The sequence below is a fragment of the Strix uralensis genome, chromosome 6 (genome assembly GCF_047716275.1).
Source record: "Strix uralensis isolate ZFMK-TIS-50842 chromosome 6, bStrUra1, whole genome shotgun sequence".
NCBI classification, from domain to species: domain Eukaryota; kingdom Metazoa; phylum Chordata; class Aves; order Strigiformes; family Strigidae; genus Strix; species Strix uralensis.
The window spans coordinates 15044397-15070454 of record NC_133977.1 but is presented as its reverse complement, the minus strand read 5'-3'; the positions used below and the strand labels follow the sequence as shown (position 1 = coordinate 15070454).

General features: G+C 37.5%; 1 protein-coding gene across 18 annotated transcripts in view; it reads left to right on the top strand.

Annotated features, from left to right (window-relative positions):
* Window positions 1-25647, top strand: part of HYCC2 (hyccin PI4KA lipid kinase complex subunit 2) — a 61114-nt gene extending 35467 nt beyond the window's left edge. For 15 of the 18 annotated variants that reach the window (XM_074872853.1, XM_074872849.1, XM_074872863.1 and 12 more), the window contains 8 exons: window positions 1601-1681; window positions 2320-2435; window positions 3099-3194; window positions 4953-5069; window positions 5764-5851; window positions 11300-11459; window positions 12625-12792; window positions 17656-25647. In XM_074872853.1, the coding sequence (XP_074728954.1) occupies window positions 1601-1681; window positions 2320-2435; window positions 3099-3194; window positions 4953-5069; window positions 5764-5851; window positions 11300-11459; window positions 12625-12792; window positions 17656-18260 (1431 nt within the window). In that variant the 3' untranslated portion in view covers window positions 18261-25647. The remainder of the gene's footprint in view (window positions 1-1600; window positions 1682-2319; window positions 2436-3098; window positions 3195-4952; window positions 5070-5763; window positions 5852-11299; window positions 11460-12624; window positions 12793-17655) is intronic. The other 3 variants (XM_074872865.1, XM_074872866.1, XM_074872867.1) reach the window with 3 other exon arrangements.
* Window positions 25648-26058: the final 411 nt, after the last annotated feature.

Sequence of the window (26058 nt, the reverse complement as noted above, 5' to 3'; positions counted from 1 at the left end):
CCCCACCCCCCTGCTTGCTTTGAGTTATGTCTTTTTAAGGGTAATTTGAAGCTAAAACCACTCTTCATGCTAGCACTTAGATGCATGTGTATGTTTGAGGCAGATGGTTGTCTTGAGCAAAACTATGATTTTTAAGAATAAGTAAAAGTAACTAGAGATGATTGAGTTTGGCTGTTGGATGTAAAAGTAGTTTTTTATATCCTTACCTTAGTCTGGAAATGTTTACTCTTGTAATTTTATGAGGCTGTTTGATAAATTTAGCAATACTGCCAAGATAGGCATTCCTTAATGGGAATTTCTCTGTTACAGGACTTTAAAATGTTATACTTAAACATTGTGCTTCTCTCTACTGTCATAGTAAATCTCTCCTTTAAATTGTGTATTATGTTTCTACACATGATGAGACACAGAACAGTCAAACTCTGATTCTTTAAAAAAAAAAGTCTGGTTATGTGTCTCTAGATGAGCTCTAACAACTGGAAGATCCAGTCATTTTAGATTTATTCTAATAGAAAAAACATTCGAAACTGCTTGCTGAGTTTTGGTACTGTTCGCTGGGTTGAAGTAGCATGTTTATCTTTGTCGACCGTTTTCTCATAAAGGTCCTTTTGCAGTTCCTTTTAAAGTCATGTTGGTGATTCATATTTTTTAAGGACAGTAAGTTCTTCATTCTCTCCAGACTCAGGAAGAAAGAGGTCTCACAATGAAGAGTGGCCCCCACTGTTTATTTTCTTTAAATTGTTGATATTTTCCTGCACGAATAATGAGACTGAAGGAGTAAAATTATTTTCTCAATACTTAGAAAGTGAAAGACAAGAATTAATCTTGTGCATTCTGCTATTCTATCAACTGTCCTCCCATTGTGATCCTTAAAGCTTACTGCAAGTACTGTGCTACCTTGGACCAAGTTTTCATGTAAACTGAAATGACTAGAGCTCACTGTTTAGAAATTTGCTGTACAAAGTGAAAAGGGAGGATTTTAGACTCCTTTATGGTATAGTCTTATGTAATTGCTTTTGGTATATTTGCTTCAAAAACTTCTGGGTTTGCTTATGTAGTAGCCTAGCAACTATAAAATCTGACCAGTTTGAAAGCCTTTTGAGAAAACATTCTGTGTATTTCTTACTGATTGAATGCCTGAAGAAACTTTGCCAGTCCCCTTGATTTCACCTTTTCTCTGTGGTGCATTTATTATGAAGTACTGCCAATTGTAAGCAAGTGACTCATCAACCCTCATGTGTCTCTATCTTTTGGGTTTACAGTTTAGCCTTGCTCCACTATGCAATTCTATTCTAAGTGTTATAATGTAAAAGCGGGCTAAAAAAGCTTTTTGTTCTTTTTTGCTTTTGATGAAGTCACACTGATCAAGGAGCCAATGCTGGTTTAAGTGCTGCAGACTGATAGAAGTCTTTCCCTTTTTAAATATGTATGTAAATTTGCTGATGTTCTGCAAATGCATAGAGATGTTGGGTGTTTAATAGTTTTATCAGATCCAAGACATCTAACTTCTTATTTGTTAAATACCTTCTCAGAGTTGAAAATTATTACAAGTCCTATCTCCTTACTTCTGTTTAGGTTTTGATTTTATTTTTTAATGCAGGAAATTGCTGACAAAGATGGAAACAACAAAGTTTTATCTTTCACCATCCCTTCGTTATCTAAACCCTCAATATATCATGAGGTAAGAGAGCTGCTGTGGTAAATTAGAATTGGATCTATTAGAGGAATGAAAACTGGATCCAGTTGATACAACAGGCCATTTTAAATGCATCTTGTTGCAGTAAGTTTTCAATGTCAGTAGCTTGCAGTTAATGTAATCGAATTCAGTAGCATTAGTAGAAGACAAGGAATGTAAATGTTGAAAAATCTTTGACAGTGCCCGTTTTGAACAGATGTTAGTTTTGTTGTAGTTGCAACTGTGGTTTTTTGCCTCTTATGTGTTAGTGTAAAAGGAGTTTTCCTTCTTTTAACTCCTCCTTAATACAGTTTGAACTTGGAATTGTGTTTTATTTTCCCTGCTGTTGCTGTACAAAAGGTCTATGCAATTACAAAAATTTTTACTGTAAATGGATATGTAAGAATCAAAGTTGAAAAGTGCTTTCACCTGCTGTGTTGTTTATAAGTGTGGAAGGTGTTTATAATAATGAAATTAGGTAATGTTTTTAGATTTACTGTATTCTGGAATAATCTTCATTTTTACAGATCACAAGGCAAACGTGTCTTTCGCTTGGGTGATTAGGAGTTTTAATGCTTTTGGGCACCTTTTACTTATGACTTGATTTCTCCCCCCTCCTTCCTCCTCCCACCACCTACTTCTAGCCCTCTACTATTGGATCCATGGCTTTAACTGAAGGAGCTCTATGTCAGCATGATCTCATCAGGGTAGTTTACAGTGATCTTCATCCTCAAAGAGAAACCTTCACAGCACAGAATCGGTAGGTGAATATATGCTAACATTAGAGGTGCTTCGCTAGGCAAACAACAAGTCCTTAAACATTAAGACCAAATATATATACTAGTTAATTTAGAAGAGAGTAACTTCTCTGTCATTTCTGTGTCCATCAGGAATATCTTTGGGTTTATGTCTGTCAACTCAAATTTTCCTGGAAGTGTAACAAAATTCAGCTTTGGTTCTGAGGCTGTGACTGCTTTTTCCAGAGGAAAAGGGGAATGGAGCTGAATGCATAGACAGAACTTAGGATGAGAGAAATTGCCATGCTGTTCTTGCAACTGCCAGCTTTACACGTGTCTAAAGCCAGCTCTAGGAAAACTGATAAAATAATTTTGAATGCATTGCAGACTTGTCCAGTTTTATAATTTTGTCCAAATATTATGCCATATGCCATTTTCTCTATAGCTCCTGCATATGCTAGTGGCTTTCAGTAATAATAATTTTAAGTGTTTAATACTGAGCCTTTAATAGCCTGTTTCAAGTTAGTGAATTATAATGAAAGGATTTTAGGATTTGTGTGTTTACTTCTGACATTTTTTTTCCTGTGGGATATTTTTTGAGACTGAGTTGTAGAATATTTGTGTTAAATTCTGATGAAATATTAAGAATTTAAACCATACAAGGTTTTGCTCTTGTCTCTTTTCAGGTTTGAGGTGCTGAGCTTTCTTATGCTGTGCTACAATTCTGCTATTGTCTATATGCCTGCCTCTTCTTATCAATCACTTTGCAGGATGGGTTCCAGGTGAGACACTTGCCTTTGAAATAGTCTTGCAGGGTGCATCTAGACTTCTAAATATTCATCCAGGAAAAAAAAAAAGAATTAATTTACTTGTGTTTAATAACTTAATATATTTAACTCTTGGTTAGTCTTGTAACTTAACTGGAAATTTGAAGCTGTGCTTGCATACAGAAAAAACACATGGATAATCTTACTACTGCATGGGCTTTCATTCTAGTTATGTAATATTGTTATTTGGAAAGAAAAAAAAAAGCAATTTGGGGGGAAAATTAGTTGAAGCTACACAGACTGATTTGCATTTATTTGATTTACATATCTTTTGGACATTTTTCAGTATGGTCAGCTTAAAAATCCTGTGAGGAATACCACCTGTTTCCTCTGCTTCCAAATATTAATGTCTTGCTTCTGAGGATGATTTATATGAAGTGCTTACCCAATGTTTTGAGTTTTTGCTTTGGTTTGGTGTTTGTTTCTCCACCCACCAGCCCCCCCTTTTTTTCCCTTCCTTTCTGGTTTTTCCCTGATAATAACATCTCACTTTCTGGAGAATTCAGTACTGGGATTTCTCTAACTCTTACACATGCCCTTTGTATAACCTTCTACTTGAATAGTCTTTGAAGTATCTGGTTGGCAAAGATCCCTGCTCTTTGTTCTGCAAAATCTCAAATATATATGATATTCCCTGTTTTTATATATATGATATGCCTGTTTTTACCAGCATTTTTTATCTAAAATGAGATAAATTCTCTCTCCTGCTACCTCCAAACAGATGAACCTCTTTAAATGGTTTTTGATTTAGCTTGTTTGCTTCACCATGGTACTGCCATGAAAGAAAAGCATTACATGCAATTCAGTTGTGTAGCAAGGAAGGATCAGACTAGCTTCTAACAACATATATTCTGTAGTAACACACACATACAGTTAAGATTATAGCCTGTTTTTTCTCCTGTGGTTTCTAATGGGAATGGGTTAATTCTTGGTATACTGCCATCATCTTCACTTGAGTTCTGGTTATGCTAAATTTGCCAAATTTGTTGAATTTTCCTGCATCTGAAAATTAGATCCATTCTTTGGGTAGAGAAGAGAGACAGTATTTCATAGGCTGGGAATTTTTTTGTTGTTGTTGAAACAGTGCATCAGTTATGTATTAGTGGCCCTGTGTTACTTCCATGATGAGGATTCAGATATTAAAGTTACAAATAAATGATTCTGTTTTTTACAGAGACTCAGTGCTATGCAGTATATGGGAAGGCAGGCCCTTTTTTAAGGGTCAGAAGTATTTTTTTTTTAGAAGGCAGCTGAGAGCAATTCTCAAGAATATAGTATCTGTGTTATCCAACTTTAGGTAAAATCTGATTGCATGCTGTCATCATGCATTAGGTAGGAGATGGCACATTTCTATACCACTGAAATGTTTCCTTTAAAGAAAGTTGGTTTTGGTTACTGAATTTTGGGGAGAGTCTCCTGCTTGGTGACTGGCAGTAGAACATCTTGCTACCCTCGCTCTTTAGAAGCTGGTTATGATTGGAAGAAAACAGATGGACTTAATGGCTGTATGGAATAACACTGGATTATCAGCATGTCACATCTCAACGCACTATTATAAAACTCCTTTAATGGTTGAGAGAGCAACAACGTTCTATGTTGTGTACTTATATTTTGAAAAACACATTTTGAAAATTAACTAAAATCTCTGTGATGCAATGACATTTGTAGTCTTTGTGGGTTTAACATTTTGTTACAGTGGTGTGTTTTTTTCAGGCTGTGTGTGAGTGGATTTCCACGGCAGCATGAGAAACGCTGGAAAGAACATTGTGGTAGAGTGGTGTTAGACCCTGACTTCATGGTGCAGTTGCTGACAGGTGTCTATTATGCCATGTAAGTGGATGGGGTTTTTGTATAAAGAGAAAGGTCTGGGTTCACATGAATTAGAATATAAACGTTAGTTGTTTAATGACTGAAAAAAAGTTAAACTCGTAACACAAGTTTATAACTTGATTAGTATATTTCCCGTTAATTGCTCACTCAGCCAACCGAAAATGTGAAAATATCTTTGTCAGCATTGAATTAGGTGGTGAAGGGCCAGCAGTAGGTGCTGAGGAGAGTTAGGCTTCTGGCTTCATCTTTTCCCAAGTTTCCGCTACCATCAGATACCTTCTGTTCACAAGTGTAATGAGCTTGGATGCCAAGATAACCTGATGAAGTGCAGACTTCTTGAATGTCATTAGCTTCTGAGGTAGAAGAAATATATTTCTGATGGAAATTCAGTTCTGCTAAGTAGTGTTAACCTTTACATCTTGACCTCATTTTTTTAGTTCTTTAAGTTTGTCCTGATTATGGCATCAATTTTGTCTTGCTTGGAGGTGACAGGGAGCAGCTTTTTGGCTACACCAACAAGATTAATAAAAAAATGCTTTGTTTATACTTTTAAAAGCAGTGAAGGGACTGTGGTGTATATAGAGTTGATGAACTTCCTACATAAGCAAAGAACTGAAGAGCTGGATTTGGGCAAAAAAAAGACAAGTGTGAGTTCATAAGATATGAAAGATAAATACCTTTATTTACTTTTTAGATATAATGGTCAGTGGGATCTTGGCCAGGAGGTATTGGAGGACATAATTTACAGAGCACAGCTTGAACTCTACTCACAGCCTCTGCTGGTAAGGAACAATCCATTGCAATTTATGGGCTTGGTTAAGAGGAGTATGGATGTGTTTCTGAAGTGGACTGGTAATGAAAGCATTTGTGGCTATTTACTGCACTCCCAAATGCAAGTGGTTTTCAACATAGCTATTTATACCATACTTTTTCTGCTTGAGTATTAAGCTAGGGTGTTGGGATCCCATAGGACTCATTGATGCTGAAAGCTAGGATTTTCTAACATATTACAGTTGGATCAAAATGTTTATGTTGTTTTGGCATAAGCTGCTGATGAGTGATTCAAAGAAGTTTAACTGAATGATTATATATCATAGGACATGGGTTGCAAAAAAGGTGTTTTCTTTGCTTCTAGATCTTCAGCAGAGCTGAGAATATGCTGTGTGGTTTAACTGGTAACACAGTAGAAAACGCAACAACAGGATAGAGCTGAAAGTTAAAAGGAGCATCAGCTCCAGAGTCAATGTCAGATTTTAATTGATCAAAGTCACAGATCTTAATCTTTACTTTCTTTGGAGGAGCAGCAATAGAATGGAGTTCTTCTGATTGTTGGGGTTTTTTTTCAGTTCCCACTATACTTGCTGTTCTGATCAGAAAAAGAGAGAAATGAAACGGCAGAAGTCGTGAAACTGGGCTGGATGCAGGTGGATGTGATTGGGAAGGATAAGGAGAAATGGAGGGATTTTATTTTTTGTCAGATGTAGGAATAAGGATCAAAGGAGGGAAAATTAAGGAAAATAAAGTAAAATAGACTATTGTCTCAGTTTCTGCATCTGAATTGTGGCTAGAAGCCTTTAGGGCTCCTATGAACTAAGAGCAGTAAAATTTCACTGCTTTTTACATAATTGAGAAAGGAGTGGATTGGGAAAAATCTTTATGTGGCAATCTGAGATCCCTTTCTTCTGCAATAAATTACGTAGAATTATTCTCTTGATAAATTTTACAGCCAGTATTAATTCATCTACAGGCTTTCTGACAATGCTGCATTTTAAACACTTGGTATCCATTGAATTATTATAATAGTTGGTTCCTTTTGGAACTGACTCACTGCTCCATCAGATTGAAAGTTTTAAATTAAATATTGAACCTGCTGAATTTGGCCACCCTATCAAACTACTACATTTAAAAGGTGTGTAGGAGGATCTGAAATTTAATGATATGACAATTTTCAGTTCTCATTGTTCATTTTTAATCAGTTTGTCCTTAGAGATTACTTCTAATTATAAGAATATTCCAGAATGTCTTCGTTTTTTTCCAAAGCTACTATTGCTTCATCCCACTGTCTGCTGTTGGTGACATCATGCCATTATCAGTTTTTCTCCCTTCCCTAGTTGTCAGGTTCTTCATGCATATGTGTGCAGGCACATCTGTGGGGTTTTCTCCATAATACTCTTGATCATTATCTTGCTTCCTGTCTTGTTTTACCGCAATTTTTTAAAAGCAGCTTTAAGAAATAGTCAGTTTCATAAAAACAATGACCTGCATATCCTTGGCCTCATGCTATATATTCAAGCAATTTGACTTTTTCAAAGGCTGGAGTCCTTTGACCTCAATGCACTCTCCAGGAGGTGTGTATAATTTAGCAGCATTATAAAATTGTGTACTTTAAACTTAAAACTACTGGCGCCAAATAAAACATCGCCTGTGGAACATGCCAGATAAGTTTCAAGTTCAGCTTCTGCCTAGAATTTCCTAACAGCAGCAAATTCTTTGACGTCCATTTAATATTCAGGCAAATCCCCGCATTAGGATTATTTTATCTGTACTGAAGCTATTTGTATAATTATGGGAATACCATCAGTTCTCATTACAATGAGAAACATCACAGTTCCTGTGTTTGGGTATGTCTCTTGGAGAAATATTTTTTGACAATATAGTAGATCCATGTTCTTATTTAAACAGGTTTAAAGTCCACAGGCAACATAAAAACAAACAAACAACAAACAAACAAAACGCCAACCGAAATAACAGAATTAGAAAGCTATGAAATACCTGTAATGTAGAAGCGGTCGTCTTTCACTGTTACCCAGAGACTGCACTGGAAAGGACAGGAAGTAATGCAAGGGAGAGACTTTTTCTGGGAAAAGTATCTCTATTAACAAACACTGGGTATTGGTTTCATAGTCATGAAAACTGGGAGTTTCTACAGAGGGAAAATAATCACCAAAACTTAGTTATTACTACAGAGATAGCCTGGACATGGGGAGTGGCTCAGTTCCGGTCAGTCAGTCTTTTCCTCTGAACACAAGAGTTCGGCACTCAGTTCAGATGGAAATCCCTGTATTCAGTGCAGAGGCACACAGGCTTTCTTAGCCCAGTACACGAGAAGCATGGATCAGCAAGTCCCTATTGTGACAGCACCTTGATCCAGTGTATTTTACTGATGTACTTAGTGCTTTTGTTGGATGTTCTTTTCATTAGAGGTCCTTCCTGGTAGGCAAGAGTGGATGTCTGGCCTGAAACCAGCCCTCCTTTATCATCAATAGTTGCAGACTTGGCTTGCCAAGTCTGAATTGTGCTGTTTGTTTTCCTGCCTTTCAGTGCTGGATTAGACATAGTGAGCAAGATTTTTTTGCATCCTGAAGGATCACAGTTTTGGTTTTTTTCTGTCAGAGAAGGGCTGTGACTCATTCAAACTGGTTGTTTAGATTGTTTCAAAGTTCTGCTGTTACATTGATTTTTATCTCCTTATGGTTCTCCTCAGTGGGCAGAAGTACAATTTGTGCTGTTAGAAAGGGCCAGCTGTTACAAGGTTCAACAAGCAGAAGTGCTCTGTCATTTTTCTGGTCCTGTTGCTACTAATTTTTAGATTTTAATCCTGTATACTAAGAAAGGAACCTATTTCAAAGAGGGTGCAACTCTAGTGAGTAGAAGATGGGAAGGCAAACCATTATATACTGTTGTACTTTATCTGCCTTGGTTCAGTACAGCAGAAATGAATTTCTGAAGTCTTTAATGTGATCAAGGATAGGGTGAATGCAGTTTGTACCATTTCAAGAGGATTGCGTAGAAAAAGGCCTATGTGTGAATAGGAGAGCAGTTAAACAAGTGTTGAGGCTGAGACAATTGACTAGCAAAAGGCAAATCAATGTTGGACAAGTGGAAGGCAGAATGGTAATGAGCATTTCTGTGATGGTGCCAATAATCTTTTGTGCTGGTTAGAAGTCAGACAAGAAGTCAGGGGAGTTACAGGATCACTGGAGATCAGGATCAGCTGTATGGCAGCCATACCAGCCCCCCATGAAGTGAAAAGTCTTTGATTTAGTTACTATCCTGTAATCTGTAGCGTTATTGTTTGAAACAGTTTCATTTCTTCTCATGGTTGCTGGATGGTTTGCATATTGTAATTTATAGGAAAGTCACTTTTACTTTATTATAATGCAAATAAACACCTTCAATTCATGGAGTTTTTATGGCATGACATATGGGTTGATACAGTCTTTTTCTCAAACGTTGTCTGAGATCTTCACAAGACAAATAATGCAAAGTTCTGCCAGTAGGGTGTGTTCCAGTGGTTTAGTAGATTTTTCATAGTTTATGTTTTTGTAAATGCAAACGAAAGACAACTTAATTAGTTAAGCAGACTTGGTATATGTGGGCTTTGGGAGTTGAAGGAATTTGTTGGATGTCCCTTACATTTGCAAGGCCTCTGGCAACCTCAGAATATCAAGACATTATTGATGAGGTTTGAAAGTGCATTAGTTCTGTCACTAGGTTGAGGGGAACCTATGAAAATTTTGCTTACACCGTAAAACTAGGAAATGCTTGATTGTAGTGATGTGCTAAGTTGATACTACTCCATCAGCTAACCACAAGTCTTTATACAATAAACAAAATGCCTATTCTTAGAAAAAGAACATGGTCTAAAAGGAAGAAAAATGTATGTATGCATTGTCAGAAAAGTGGAGTATCTTGCAAAGATGCATATTCTAAAACAGATCAGTATTTCATTTGAGGGGACAGAACAGTTGACCTTATAGTTTTATCTGTGTCTTAATGTAGGGTTTACATGCTTTTGCCTTAAACTAACAAGTAGACTACATGGATTTAAGACATGCAGACCACATGTATTTAAATAAATGTGTTTCTCTTGCCATATAGTGAACTCTTCTTTCCAATTTCAATTTTTTTTTGTGATACAAGGGAAAGTGCATTAGAGGCAACATCAAGTTGCTTTTCATAATGCTTCTTGTAAACTGTAGTGGAGAGAATAGCCTGCCCGAATTATGGTGGGAACTGTTGCTAGGTAGGATTTTAGAGAGATTAGCAAACTGTATTTTCTGTAGTCATTTTAAGTCTAGATGTCTCTGACCCTTTTATCTACTGTCTTCATTAGAGGGGGGGAGTAAAGAGCATGTAGGAAATCAGATGTCTGTGAAACATGAGATCTGTGAGTGAAGTTGTGATGTTAAGTTTGAAATGTGTCTTAATATTTTTATTGCTGGTTCGTTGTATAAAGTCAGTAAGATTTCGGAAAATCAAGGTGTGTTCACTTTTTTTTTTATTTTTTAAAGTTTTAAATCATATCTTGTGTGCAGCAACTTTGTTATTGTTGAATACTGCACATGTCATAGAGACCTAGCTTGCTTTTCAAGAGCTGGTACACAAGTTCACTTCTTGAACAATTTACTTGTAAACTAGGAAACATTAGCTGGAAGTTGCTTTTTTATTATTTTTTTAAAGTAAACCTATAATCCCACAAAGGCATTTTATAAGAAATTTAAAGAAGCGGTTAAAACATCAACGCCAAAAGAGATTACTTGTTCTCCTCAAAGCTGCAAAATGAAACTTCTGACTTTATAATAGGCTATTACAAGAAAAAATTACATCTAAGAAAGATGAATGCATTTTAATGATTTGCCCGTTGCTTAGGTTGCATTTTTTTTTTTTTTTAAATCTTGCAAGTACCTGTTGTTTAATCAGTCTAATTCCCTTGGTTAGGGTGTTTTTGAGGGTGGGGGTTTTTTGTTGTTGTTTGGGGGAGTGGGGGCGTGGTATGTGGTAAGGTGGGGTGGGGTGGAAACTGTCCCTGTCTCCCCCATGTACAAGGCCATATGCTGTTTGCTTTGGCTTGGCCTGTGACTTAGTTTTATGACATTCTTGTCATAAAACATAAATGGTATTTTCCATGTCATTTTGCAGTCTCTTTTGGATGGAGACCTTGCTGTGTGGGTTGTTACCTCTGTCAGTACAGGTGGCAAACATGGAAGGAAATAATTACCTCAAAAAAAATGAAGAAAGTTCAGGTATATTTTTGGGATTAGGTTTGTGATGAGCTTTTCAACATAGTTATCAACTGTGAATCTTGGGGATGGGGCCATCCATCTGGATGGGATCTAGCATAATTAACAATTGCTGGTTGTTTCCCTTTCTGTATCTAGCAAGAGATCTAATATTGCTGTTAGTGCAATCAAGGAGAGTAGTAGTACAGCATTTTACTTTTATTTTAGGTTGCAAATGCCATGAAGAACTCACTGCCCTTTGATGCTCCTGATGCATCGCAGGAAGGCCAGAAAGTACTGAAAGTAGAAGTTACTCCAACAGTGCCGAGGATTTCTCGGACTGCTATTACAACAGCTTCCATCCGTCGTCATCGCTGGAGGAGAGAAGGTGAGCTTTCTCTGCCAGGAGAAAATGCTGTACTGTACTGTATTCATCATCATCACTGTAATCTGGCTTCTGAGTTTGAATGTTTGCAGAACAGTTGGTTGGGGGTTTTTTTTGTTCCTTTGTTTTTGAAAAGTGATACTCCGTAACAATGTATAGTATTTTACATCTTCAGAGCACTGCATGAACATGAACATTTGGGGTGTTTGTTTTGGTTTTGATTTGGTGATAACCCATGAGGTAGGTGAGAAAATGGAGAAGCTGGAAAATGTTCAATAAGATTTCTTTTTTTTCTCCATGGAAGATAAAATCGCAGGGTTAGAGTTTGGCTTAGAATTTGAGTTCTTTCTTTAATCCACACTAAAACTCAACTGCCTCCTGTCACAAATATCTCAGCGAATGAATGGTATTATCCAGACCTTGATAGGGTTCCAGCTACCTAAAGCTACTGAAGGCAGTGGGAAAAGCTGAACACCACACTCCTGCCATCATATGGCCCAATTTAGAGAGGGGCCATGTCATAAAATAGCCTTGGATAGCTTAGAATTAGTCCTTATTTTTCCTCATGTCATACGGAAGTGTGCTTGACTGTATGAATTTTTTTTAAAAAATGTAGTAATATTTACCTTGATACGATGACATATTCAGTGTAGGTGTAGTGCTTTGAAATCACTTTGTCATACTTACAAAGCTTTGTTGCTGCATGTATAAAACATTAATTTAAAAAAGCTGTATAAATGGCTAAAGGTAAAAAGTAGAATAACCTAAAATTAAACCGAGGGTCTGAAAACAAGGATGATGTTTTCCTGTGGTACGCTTTTTTTTTTTCTTTCTCTTCTTCTTCCCTGTATCATGTGCAAAAGGATTTGATGACCTCTGGTCTTCAGCTGAATCAGGATGTCCAGGACAACAAGTAGCTGTCTTCTGTTTTCAGGACTCCGGGTCATGTTTGTCTTCACTGTAGTTGCCATTATATTCATTTGCTAGTCTCCGGTCTACAGTATAGCCTACCTGTCCCTTTCTGTGGATGTTCTCACAACTTTTAACTAAGCATGGGTAGTGTTTTGTGTTTGTTCCGTGTCCGCATAAATCTTCTATTTTCCCTGCCTGGGTTGGAATGCCAAGAAAGGAATAGAAAAGCACTAAAATGTTATATGTTGAATCCCAGATGGCTTTGACTTCTCAAACGAGGCTGACTCAAGCATACCTGGCTCACCGATCCAACACGGCTCCACAGACCTAGGGATCAAACGTGAGCAAGAGGGGGAGGTGCTGATGCGCAGGACCCCTGAGCATGGCTTCCCGGAGCCCACCTTGGCAGCAGCCACAACAGAGGGTAGGACAGAGATGAGGAGGCAGAAGTCAGTGAGGCAGTTGCTGGAGGAGGATCCTGGCTCCCTATCCCCAAGCAGAACTTCTTTCCATTCTAGTGTGTGTTTCCGCTATCCCAGGGTGTATTAGCTTCTCTTTGCAATACACACATCCCCTATATACCTAACATCAGGTCAGGTACTACCTTTTGTTATCACGTGGGCTGGCCTGGGGCTTGCATCTGTGTGGTGAAAGACTGCTTGGCATGGCAAAAAAAAAAAAAAAAGAAAGGGTAATAGCCAAGAGCTTTGGGATTGCTTGGAAACTTTCTATTACTGAGCATGTTTAATCTGAATATTACAGAAGGAAAAAATGCACCAGATGAACATGAATCTAGTCCTGAGAAGTAGCCAGTATAGAGTATAAATGGATTTGGCTACAACTTAGTTACAATAGTGTCTTGTTAGTCTGCAGTTTTTAAATTTCCAAGAATGAAGTTTCCTGTTAAAAGTCAAGCCTAAGACAGATAAGCAACTGCTGATGCTTTTATTTGCCAGTCATCCTTTTAATGGAGAATTCATATACATACAACTCGTTTACATGAATGAGCTGGCTGTTCTAAAGACAATTGCCAAAAAAGCACTTGTCAAGAAGAAATCAGGTTGTCATGTTTCTAAAAACTTTAGAAACAATTATTGCTTGCTTTCTCAGTCATGTTATCCCCACAAATGCTGTAGAACTTCATATGTCTGCTCTGCAGCCAAGAATAGCAGATGGAGTAGCTGGTAGAAATTTATTTTGCTTAAGTTCACCTATTAATTTTCTTATCTTTACTCCATAAAAGATGTGGTTTTGAGTACTGAATTTGACTCATGATTTCTCCTCAAGAGATGAGAATTAATTTCTTGTAAACTTAGCTAAACATATTTTCCAGTGTTCTCCTAGCTTAAGTCTTCTATCTGAACATTACTTTGGTATTTCCAGCCTCTGTAAGCATATCAGATGATCATAAATGAAATTTATTTGCATATTTGGATATGAGCTACATAGATTTCAGATTTGTTCTTCTGGAAACAATATTCTGGAGAATTTGGAAAGATTGAATGTAGTGTTATCACAGAATCATTACCCTTAATCAGAGTTGCAATCAAACAGTAATTAAGATGTCATGCTTCTGTAGAAGATAGTTGCATAAAAATGTTCAGTATGGGTTTATAATCTACTCCTTGGTGCATAGTGAATTTGAGCATGCTCAGTAAATGAGTCCTGTCTTCTCCTAAATTCACTTGTTCAGTTGTTCTTTCTCCATTTTACTAAACTGTGCATGTGCATGACCTGAAGGATATGGAGAAGTCCTCAGCAGCAGAGAACCTTCTGGGAAGACAGGAAGTGGGAAATAAGTTGATAAGGATGTGGCCTTCTAGTTTTAATTTCCTTTAAGACATCTATATAATTTGACATGATCTTGGATAAGGCATCATTCCACATGCTTTACTTAAGTGGATTGAATACCCTTGACTTCTGTAATATTAGCAATGTATAATTACATGTTTGGTGAACTGAATTCTGCCAGTTGATAGCACCTGGGAGAAGGCCAAGGAATGGAGTTTGGCTTGGTTATCAGTATAGAATTGTGTGTATATATATATTGGTCTATTATTTTACTGATGCTAATTTCACAGAAAGTTTCAGCTAGCAGATCCCCTCTCATAAATACCGTTTTGATATCAAACAATATAATGAGAGACTGATAGTTTCTAGTGACTTTTCAACCTTCAGATATGGAAAGGATAAACAGAATAAAAGTCACTTTAAAAAGCTGTATAAAATCCCTTCTTCAGATCAGTGTTTTGACCCAATAGGTAGAAAAAGTCAGAAAATTTCAAGAATGACTCAGTAATGCCTTACAAGGTACTCTGCTTCCAGGTGATAGCAGCTGCGGTTCTGTGCACTATTTTGGGTCAATGGAGAATGCTGTATCTACATCTACTGGTTTAATTATGTACAGACATAAATAATGAATTCTCTGGGGACAGACTTACTCTGATAAGGAACGGTGAGAGTCCTGAATACGCACTGTAGTGCGATCAATATGATTTCTGTCAGGTTGCACTGTCTATTCTGGCCTTACAGTAGAAGAGTGCTTGGGAGGAGTAGGTTTTTAGTTTTTGTTTTCTTTTTTAATTGTCTTATTGGTCTATCGGGGGAAAAAAAAGAAAACTTTATCCTGTTTTTCCCCCCAAACAGAGTATGTAATGACTCAAACATTCTTGGTTGTTTCTGAGGGCGGTTTTTAGAGGAAAAATATCATGTATTGGGAAAAGAATATGTTTTTGCTGAATTACTTCAATCCCACTGAGAATTTTGATAGGTATATGAATCTGACTAGACAGAAATTCTCTTGCATGTTGTCTTCTCTATCTTCTTCATTTTTAAGCACTGCTGAGCTGCTTGGGCCTCTGTATAGTTGCAGCAACCAAAAGCTTCTAACAACCCCTCTCAGTCTTTAAATTCTGTGGATAAAATGCCACTTTTTCAGTGTGACCCTTCTGCTTCACTGTCCCTGAATAGGGATGTCTGTTTTAGCATCCTGTTACTCAGCAATGTTTTAACGTAAACTTTGAAGACAACTAATGTTCTTGCAATAATAAAAAGCTTAGCAGTATTGTCTGGAGATACCTTCTTTCATTTGAGTAAGAAGGGCTTGAGAGGGGACTTCAGCTGCTGCTATTGCTGCTTATAACCAAACATGCTTTCATTCAGCTTTGCATGATTATATAAGAAACATAAATGTTGGTTTACTGAAAAAGTGCTCTTGCTTTCAGTATGTTCCAGTTACATTGTATTTTTATTAGTATCTTTGATTACGTGTGGGAAGGTTGGGGAGTGGGGGGGAATGGAGATGTGGTGGGTTGTGAATAAAATACGTCACTGTGTAACATAAGAAAATACACTTATGTCTTAATGAGAAGATGAAGGCCTAGTTTGACCAAACAGGGTGGGCAGGACGGGGGGAAAGTATATGTGTTTTAAATGTGGTTACAGGGAGTTAAAGCAAGTAATGCACCCTTCATTTTAATAATAGCCCTTGAAACCTAAGAAGCTTCTTTTTCTAAGGCTAAAGGCTTTACCGAGAAAGGAAGACTGCAGTAACATGAACTATATTACCCTTCTGCTTCTGGGAGCCTAATGAGTCAAATAGAACTAGATAAAACTACAGAATAATGTCACACTGCATTGTTCTGAGAGAGACCTGAGAATGGTCTGATTTGGAGATGGCTAAACACCTTTTGTAAACTCATACACAGTCATGATAATTCCAAGGTAAAGTTTCCTGAAACAAATAAATAAGTTTAAAATGGAATAATAAAACCTTCTTGTAAAGCTTTCCTCTTGCTTTACACTTCAGAAATGTGAAGTTGGATCTGACTATATTCCTTCTATACAGATGTGGCAACAATGTCTGTGTCTGTTCTGCTTGCCATAATGTAAAATGTTCCTTAGTGCTCTGCTAACAGTCAGCATGAAAGGATGAGCTTCCACTCAAATGTTAGAATCTCTTAGATCCTTGCCACCCCTTTTTCTCCATTCCACAGAAGAGATTTAAACATGTTTGCTTGGTGGCAAACTGGGTTGAACAAACTGCTGGTAGAACAGTACAATGGCTTTAGCTGGGACAGATCCATAGGCTTTGCGGATTTCTCGCAAATATTCGGGCTCCACAGCTTTTATAAAGAAAAGCAAAACTTTTATAGCCTGAATATCTCCTTTTTTGCTAATATGGTTAAATTTTATGGCTTTTACTCATTGAAGTGAGATATATAGAGCCAAAACTCAAGCTTCATTTTCAGTTTTGAAATTTGAATGCTGTTCAGTTTTCTACTGAATGCTGTTCACTTTTCTACGGAAATAATAACTCTCCTTTTGAGTACTTGGAGCTTAGAAAAAGGACTGGAATAAGATTGAAAAAAAAAAAAATCTTTGTGTGCAGCCCTAATCATATTATAGGCCTTAAAACAAAGATTTAAGAAATAAGTTTGTCAGTCTTTTTTCTCTTTGAGATTCCAGTCAAAAGCACAGTGCCTCTTCTACAACATCAAGTGTTTCACAGGTTAAACTTATCTTAATACGGTGGTTGGGGGGGGTTTTTGCTGAAAAATCTAGGTGCTGAGATAAAAGCAAATGTGGTGGAAGCACCTAGCTAGAATTGCTGGAAATGCAGGAAGGATTGAGTTCTGGAGGACAGAGAACTAGGAATTAGGTTAATCTCCAACAGAAAGTACAGTCACATTATTTGAAGTGCCAGCTACACACAACAGAAGCCTTCTACCTCTGTTGGAGCATTGTGATTGCTCGCCTAGGAAGCAGTCTCATTCTGAAGCTTACCAAGCACTTGCCAGAACTTACACTGACTGGAAGAGATCCTGAACATGCTTAGATCTTGCCTTAAAAAAGGATAAAAATAGTCTGAAAGGCTTTTTTTTTTTTTTAACCACATGTAGGAGGAGAATGGGTACTAGTATTTGCAGACAGAATGAAAGCAAATTAACCAAATGGGTCCAAATTCTTCTTGTTTATAGACAAAGTTTGGGAGATACTCTGATTGATAAAAGTGGTGTAGAGGAAAGGCAAATCAAGCTCAGGGAGTACTTATTGTTTGATATATTTAGCCAAATAACAGAATTGTTAGATACTGTTATTCTGCTAAATATGACAGGAAGATTACTGGCTGAGATTCAGAAATTTTTAAGCAAGTGGAAACCAGGTGGACTAGCAAATGAGATTTGTTTTGGCGTTCTGTGCGCATCTTTGTCTTCACATAACTTGAATGCTTATTGTGTGTTCTGATTGGTTTGGGTTTTTTTGGTTGTTTCTTTTTTCTTAATAGATGCTGAAGGTGTAAATGGAAGAGAAGAATCTGTGAACCTTAATGATGCTGATGAAGGATTTTCATCAGGAGCTTCACTCAGCAGCCAGCCAGTTGGGACCAAACCTCTATCATCTGTATCCCAGAAGGGCAGCTTAAGGAAAACAGCAAGTGGGCGTTCTGCTAAGGATAAAGAAACCTCTTCTACAGCAAAATCCAATGAGAGCCCTCGAGATTCAGTAGCTCGGAAGCAGTACATGCACCAATCTACTGACCTTGGTGCAGATATAATTGAGATGACACCTACTAAGAAACACCTCAGCCTGCCTGCTGGGCAGGTGGTGCCAAAAGCCAACAGTTTGAGCCTGATCAGGACCGCCAGTGCTTCCTCCAGTAAATCATTTGACTATGTGAATGGCAGTCAAGCAGGCTCCAGTGTTGGAGCTGGTACAGAGGGTGTTACCAATCTAGCAGCTGGCAATGCAAATCGGTTTTCAACTATCAGCCTACAGGAGGACCGACTAGGTCAAGCTGGGGAAGGTAAAGATCTCCTTCCCCCAGGAGCTCCCCTAACCAAGCAGTCTCGATCTCCAAGTTTCAATATGCAGCTGATATCCCAGGTGTAACCTTGACTCCCTTCCTTAGCACCCCCTCTTTCCCCTTAATCCCCAGGCAAGTTCATCCTTAGGCAAAACATGAACCATCATCCCGCAGTGTGAAAATACTGACTGTTGTGATCTTGTTTGATTTGGTTTAGCTATCATACTGTATTACTGAAACAGCAATAATTCTTCCCTTACCTTCATCCTCCCCCCCTTCCCCTTGTAAACATGGTTGTGAAGCAGTATATAATGTACTGTATGCCTTTTTCCATGCCTTCCTTTCTCCTTGGGTGACGTGCAATCCATCGTAGGCTGATCAGTCCCATTTCAACACTGTGAGACTGGAGACACCGGCGGAAATGGTGAATGTGATCCCTATGAGATGATGCTTTGGCTTTGTTAAGAAATAGAAACGGGTTTGTTTTCTCGGTCTACAGTACTGCAAAGACTACTGGATCATGACTTTTCTTTCTCAGAACCAGGAGTGCCTCAGAGATTCTAGTGTGACTTTGGACCTCTCTGAGTCTGTGCAATCAATTCTGGGGAGGGGATTGTCATTGCTGCTCCTGGCTGCCTACAGCACTTTTTTCATTAAAATGAGGGTAGTTTTTTCTTGCCTGCCCCCAGTCTCTCATCCCAGAAGCTTTTGATGTTCAGCAACTGCGACATGCATATTAACAAATTGTTTTCCCTCAGAGAGAGGATTCTAAGTAGATAATGTAGGTTACAATGCACTTCTAATGGCGTTGTAGCCATACGTAATGTTACATGTCTTCCCCTCCAGGACACAGGGTCATTCTGCATATAGAATAAAATTTAGACAACCTATGCTGTTAAAGCAATTTGGTTTGTAAGTGGGAGGGAAACACTAGTTTCCCAGGAACTAATGGCTAGTTCTGCTCCGTTTTTGTTGTTGTTCCTGTGAGCTGCTGATCACTGAATTGAAAGGTGTATTCGGGTAAAGAGTATTTCTCAGGCTGCTTTCTATGGTATCACAGGCTGTTGGACACCCCCACCCCTCTCAGCTGCTTTCTTAGTGTCCCTGAATTCAATCATGGAGTCATTTGAAGAATCCTGCAGTCCAGACAGACCATATTCTTAAGGGGCTGTCTCAGGGATAGAGACAATAGTTTGCTAGAAACACTGAATCTTCAGTGTGAAATGCTTTTCTAGAAACACCATTTGCGCAAAGGGATACTGACAGTCCTTTTTTCCCAGAAGGATCACACTTCATTGCCTTGGTATATATAATGTGTTGAGTTTTTTTAACTCTTGTTTTAGTGGATTGGCCCTACTCCAGAAACTTCAGAACTCATGCCATTGAGCCAAGCCTTGAATGTATATGACTGATGTATGGGCATTGGCTGGTACTTAGGCTAGAGAACATTGCTTAGAAGCACATTTCTGCTTACACAGGAGAATGTTTGTCATTCTCTCTCCATTCTCTCTATCTCTTTAGGATTGCTAGAGGGAAAAGGGGAAGTTCATCTTCTGTGCTTAAGTCATGTATGATATTCTCGAAGTTTACAAATGGTAAACCCACAGGAAAGAGTTACAATCTTTGTGGGCACTTTGGTTTCACTGTCACTGTGAAGGATAAACATAAGCAGTTATAAATACCAGGCTGTCTTTGAAGGATAGTCTAAGAAATTCAGGACAATGACATGGTATTGCATTACTGGTAGTTGGTTTGGGGTTTTTTTTTGCTTTTGAATCTCTATTTCAAATAGAACTTTTTTTTCAAATTTACATTAAAATTCATTTAAATATTTGAAGGGTTTTTTTGTGGTTTAATGAGTCACTTTGGTAGTCTAGTCTTCATATCTTACATTCATAAAATGAATTAAATGGCATCTGGACTGATGCATAAATTCAGTTAAAGAGTACGTAGAATCATCAGAAAGAAAGAAAACCTTACAGTTTCTAAATTGAAGTTAATCTTTAAGGACCACCAGTCACACACAGATGGAAGTAAGGCAAAGTTGAGATTAAGCTATGAGACATTTTCTGTAAAAATGTCAAAAGCTGTAGATGGTTAAACTGTTACTTTATAAGTGGAGACAACTAGTAAGTTGTGGCTGAAAGTACAAAGTTTATATTTTGTAGAGACCATCACGAAATACTATCAAAGAGCCATCACTGTAAATTGAAAAGGACCAAATAATTTGCTTAAATCTTTGGGAAAGAAAAGGTTAGGAGTGTCAGCTAATTTTTTAAGAATTACTTTATTTTAGTATTTTAAAAAGCAGAGTTCTTCATTAGCAAGGTTCTTTACTTTCTACAGTTGCCATTGTAAGCATTCCTCCAGAAGTTTTAGGACACTTAAACTGGCATCAGGCCAAATTTTACACATTGTCTGTGTCCTGTCACACACACCCCCCCCCCTTTTTTTTTTTTTTTATTACTAAATGTTCTTATGTGTGGGGTCCCACACTATTAAACTATTTCAGGAAAGTGAGACAGCTCAATGATTTCAGATAGGGAAATCAAATCTATGTGCATAAATTCGAATTGGTTAAAACTTTAGTCCAACTACCTTTTAAGATATTTTTACAGTTCTCATTTTGATGAGGTGCCTTTTGTTATCGTTTCATCCATTGTATTTTGCTTTGTTATTGTGTATATATACCTACCCTGTACAAGGCTTTTCAAAGAGTTCAAATTTATCCCTGGAAAAAAAAATAATTTTTTTTGCTATGTGCTGATGTGGTACTTCTATAACTTCTCAAAATTACCCTTTTAGTGCAATGTTTCTGTTCTGGGAGCTCGTTTTGTCATTTTTCAGACAAGTAGTGTTCAACATCTGTCTCACAAAATGAGTCATCACTAATATCTACCAACCAGCTGTAATAACAGGCTTTGCCAGTGCTGTGTATCATGTTTATCATTAATGCTTCTAGATGTGTCTCAAAATATGCCAAGGTGTGTTAAGATCACAGCGAAACTTTATACACTGAATTTTAGTACACTTGAAAGTACTGTGGCAGAAATAAAATTAGAAGTGTCTGGGATATGGGTTGAGGGAATAATCTGCTGGCTTTCTGACTATATATGCTAATACTAAACAAAGTGCAAAACATACTTAAATTTTCTGACACCTGTGACAAATACTTGGATTTAAATCTCTTTATCCTGAATTCACTCTGATTTGTCTTGTTTTACAGCATTTGGTACTTGACATGAGGCACTTAGATTTCTGCAGTATTTTGGTGCAACCGCAGCATTATAAAAGAAGGTCAAAAGCAGAACACTACAATTTTTCCCTGTGTATGTGCACATGCATGCACATACATGTAGTTCTTAGGTGAGGAAGTGTGGGTGCTATGTTTTGATGTATATATACATTTTAGGGGTAAATGAATTATTCCTTAATACAATTTTTACCACATCACACCCAATATGCTGCCATTTTGCAACTCATTTTTGTTGGGCTTTATAATTTTAAGAAAATACAAAATGTTGGGATTGCGAACTCCAGCTTGATTATCCTTTTCAGGGGTTTATTGTGAGCAGCTTTTTGGTTGAATGAGCCATTTTTTCATCCTGCAGGCAGCAGTGATGTAGTAAAAATACATAATAAAATGGGTGTTGCAAGATGACAGTTTAAATTGCTGTATTATCCTTTTAGTTTTCATTTGGAGACTTTGTATGTCACTGTCCATTTAAAATGCAGATTTCTTTGAACACCCTTTCTGATATGAATTTGGAAAAGATTTTTAACAGCATACTGCATTCTGTAATGCTGAACATCATGTTGCAGCCAGTAAGCATTAGATCTAGTATTTGTAGTTTACAAGTGTCTCTTAAATACAGCATTTCCACATACTCCTGCTAGCTTTAACATAATTAAAATTATCTGGTTTAACATCAAAATAGTAAGAAAAAGAATTGTTTTCTGACAAAGTATTTATTTGCACTACTTACGAATACTGGAGTTTACTGGGACAGGGTTTTTTCTCACCATGTGAGGTTTACTTGTGTGTGGGTAGGTACATACGTTTGTCACGTGTTGACAATCAATTGCCTCAACTGTGTGTATACTGTATGTAAATATGAACATATTTTTCAAGATTAAGGGGGAAACCTGCATCTTAATGGTGGTAAAGCTACTCTGTAGTAAGGTGACCCCAACTCTAACCCCTTTTTGTCTCCAGATACTATGTGGTTAGTTTTACTTCTTTAATGAAGATTATTAGTGTTCTTGGAAAATTTTAGCTCCAGGGAAATTTTCCTCAATATTTAATGTATAACGTGTTCAGAGAATTATATTTTGAAAAATTAATTTTGGAATAGATAATTCTATGCTATGGCTGTATTTTAACCTAAGAGTTTAAACTTGTCCTATTTTATCATGAACCAATGGCTCTCTCTTTTAAGTGTTCAGCATTTTAACTTTGGTCACAAACCAGAAATTTTTGTTTATCTTGGCTTACAAATTTCAATTCATTTGAAGACTAGGTGAGAACTAGGAATAACTTTTTGAGTAAAGTCATAAAAATCAAGCAGTACAGACTAGGTACTGTACTCATAATCCTGGAGGAGGTGTGGAAAATATAATGAAACATGTTTGAATGAAATGTATGTACTGCACACAAAACAAAATGATGTTTCTGATGTTAGTAAATCAATCTCATCCTTAAATTATGCAGTTCTCTCATTGCCTTTCTCATTCTCAGTATTGCTACCTTGGCATGTTTAACATGGCATTAAAGCCGTTAGCTAGGTCCCATTTGTAACAACCATTTACATCATAAGAATAGTTTGCATCAGAAGAGTAAACATGTCGTTTTATTTAAATTCCTTGTTTAGGATAATTGCAGGACTAAAGTTGCAAAATATCATTCCTTTCCAAGCGTGGTAAGCAAAGAAGCCAGATCTTCTGTACTTGCATTGCATTCTTGGTTTATATCAAATTGTTCAATATTTTATATTTTCTTCAGTATTTTAAGTGCTGTTTGTTTCTAGCATGTGGGCCTTAATATCTCTTATTTTTTAGTTTGTTTTCTCACTGGCACTCAGATAAACTTTGCTGTAGAAAGATTTTATGTAAGTGATTCAAGGTAGCAGATCATGACATGGGTGTTGTGTTAGTGAATACATGTATCAGTCTGTTAAAATTTGCATGTCGTGACCAGCTGCAGAGCCAAAATACTCACCTGCCTTTTACGCGGTGGTGGAAGACAATGGAGAGCTGTGAGCAGCTTGGTCTGTCAGTAGTTCTTGAAAACAATCAGTAAGTGGATTTTGCAAGACTGATATATAAGAGGATTTCCACATAGTCATTATGAAATTTTATTTAAAATAAATTTTAGAACAAGATTTCAAAACCTAATAGCCATTTTGGATGAACTTGGGCAAGAGTCAAGGCCTGTGACATTAAAAGTTCAGAAGCAAGCTGTAGAAGTCTAAGGGTACCTTACAGCTTCCAGAAATGGATCTACTAAAAATCTGTCCCATGTTATTTGTCTGTATTTGGGATTTAATGAAAATATTATAATTTTGTTTCCATTTTAAAATTTTTTTTCCTCTAGGCTACCCCCCTCCCCTGATCTTTTTTTTTTTTTACTGTGTTCATCAGATTTTACCAAAGGTGGTAGTATCTGAGGGACCAAATGAATTTAAAATGGGTCCATAAATTATCCCTCCTATCATAAAGGATTACTAAGCTATTCCTGTGAGGAGCTGTTGATGGGAACAGATGTATAGTAAAACTGTGTCTGTACAGTAAATCCTTGCCCTACATTTTAGCTTGTACATGGTGAGCAAAGTGATGAGATCAAGTTCTATTAACCAATTACTTGCTTGTGACCTCCAGTGTTTTACAGGTGGTGAGATGTAAGCAATTCACGGCAGAGTACCTTTGCATTCTGATAGAACTCTTTAAAGCAAATTAAATTTTAACTCTTGAAAAGATGGTTAGTCACTCGTTAAAATGTGGTATAGAATTCACACAGGTTTTTGGTTTGAGAGGGTAAAATGGTCTGAGGAGATTTCTGTTTAGGAGTATCTCCTAGTAAAGTGACTGTGGTGCTTTGTCATGGGAACTTCCTTACAAATCGGTAGTTGTTGATCCTGTGTGTTTGAGTCCTCATCCTCCCCAGAACTGATCACAAACCAGAAAAAATAGTATGAATGAAGCAACCTTTTACCTTTTGTTCTAAAATGAGGACTTGGGAGTGACAGAAATACTGGCTATTGACACTGTTCTTTCTGTTCAGGCAGTTGTTATTGTTGTGCTAGACTTTCATGTTATTAGTTTATGAAAAATGCAAGTAGTAAAAACTTTGTGGCTTCAAGTATACAGTAGATGTGAGTTAACAATCACTCAGGATAAACCAACTTGTCAAAGTATTAATAGATTCCTAGTACTGGGGTGTGTCTGTGTTTTGTGTGCCAGTGTTCAGTGATTATTTTGAAATGAGATGTTACTGTTTTCTTGCAGATAGTGAATACTTTTGGGATGGATATTACTAGCTGGTTATTTATGAAAAAATACCATATGATTAAATAAAATCGAGTCCTTTTTTCCATATCGAAGATTCCAGGAAAAAGCTAATAAAGATTTTTAATAATTAAATCAGATACTCTTAATACATTTTAGATTTACTATGGTAGCTTTTATTTGCTATATATAAAAAAACCCCAACTACTAAATTGAGGTACCCCATGCTGCATTTTTTAAATTTGTAATTCCTGTACTTTACAATGAATCTTTTGATCTGTTTTCGTCCCTGTAAGAATACAGGATATGCCGTCAATTTTACTAGCAAAAAGAAACATTCTGCAAAGGTTAAAAGATTATTTTCTTACTTTTTTCTGTCATACCAGGTTTGTTTCTCTGAACTAGGGTTTCTGAGAATTTTTACTACTTTAGCATTATGTAATCTTATCTCTATGTCATAGATGGAGCATAAGCAGCCCACTTCTTGTGGACAGGCAGGCTAGGTGAAAGGACGTGGATTGGTGGTGTGAGCCCCTCTTCACCAGGATAGCCCTACGTGCGGTATGAACCCCAGACGTTCCAGATTCAGTACTGGTGAAGGACTAGAGCAAACGGGTTTTTAATAACTGCGACCTCTGCTGTATGATGTCCTTTAACCTGGGACCAGGGAAAATCTTCATTCTTAGACCTGAAGATGACACGTATTGAAGATCATTTTATTGGTGCATGTAAGCCATTATCTTAACTGTCTTACTGAGCTGGTTAATGCTGTTGACTGTTGTTGAAATGTGAAATGTAGTTACTATTGACTTTGTAAATACCTGCCAGAGATGAAAGATAATTATTTTAAATCATTGTAAATAGAGATGTATAAAACTCGACACAATCTGCAATGCAGAAAAAAAATTATATATATATAAATATATAAAGATGTTAAATAAATATTGTGCTGTTTCTGAGCAGAAATGAGTACTTTGTGAATTGCTTTTTTTAAAAAAACCTTTGATTTACGTTGATGTGGGTGACGCAGGGTACATCTGCAGGGTTTCATAGCCCAGACACCCACAACCACGGGAGTGTGTGGGGTGGGAGGCGGGAAGCAGCCGCCGGGGGCTGCGTGTGAGGTAACTGCCTCAGAGCGTTCATCCTAGCTGTTGTCGCCTGAGTGTTTCTCTGGAGAAGCGCCGGCAGCGCGGGGCCAGGCCGGGCCGTGAGGGGAGCTCTGCCCCGGGAGGAGGGGCGGACCCGGGCCGTGACGGGACGGGCGGCTCCAGCGCGGCGCTCACGGCGGCTTCGCGTCGCTACGGCAACCCCAGGCGCCCGCCCGGCGGGTGCGCGCGTCGCTGTCAGCGGAAGTCCTGCCCTCTCGCCGCGCCTGCC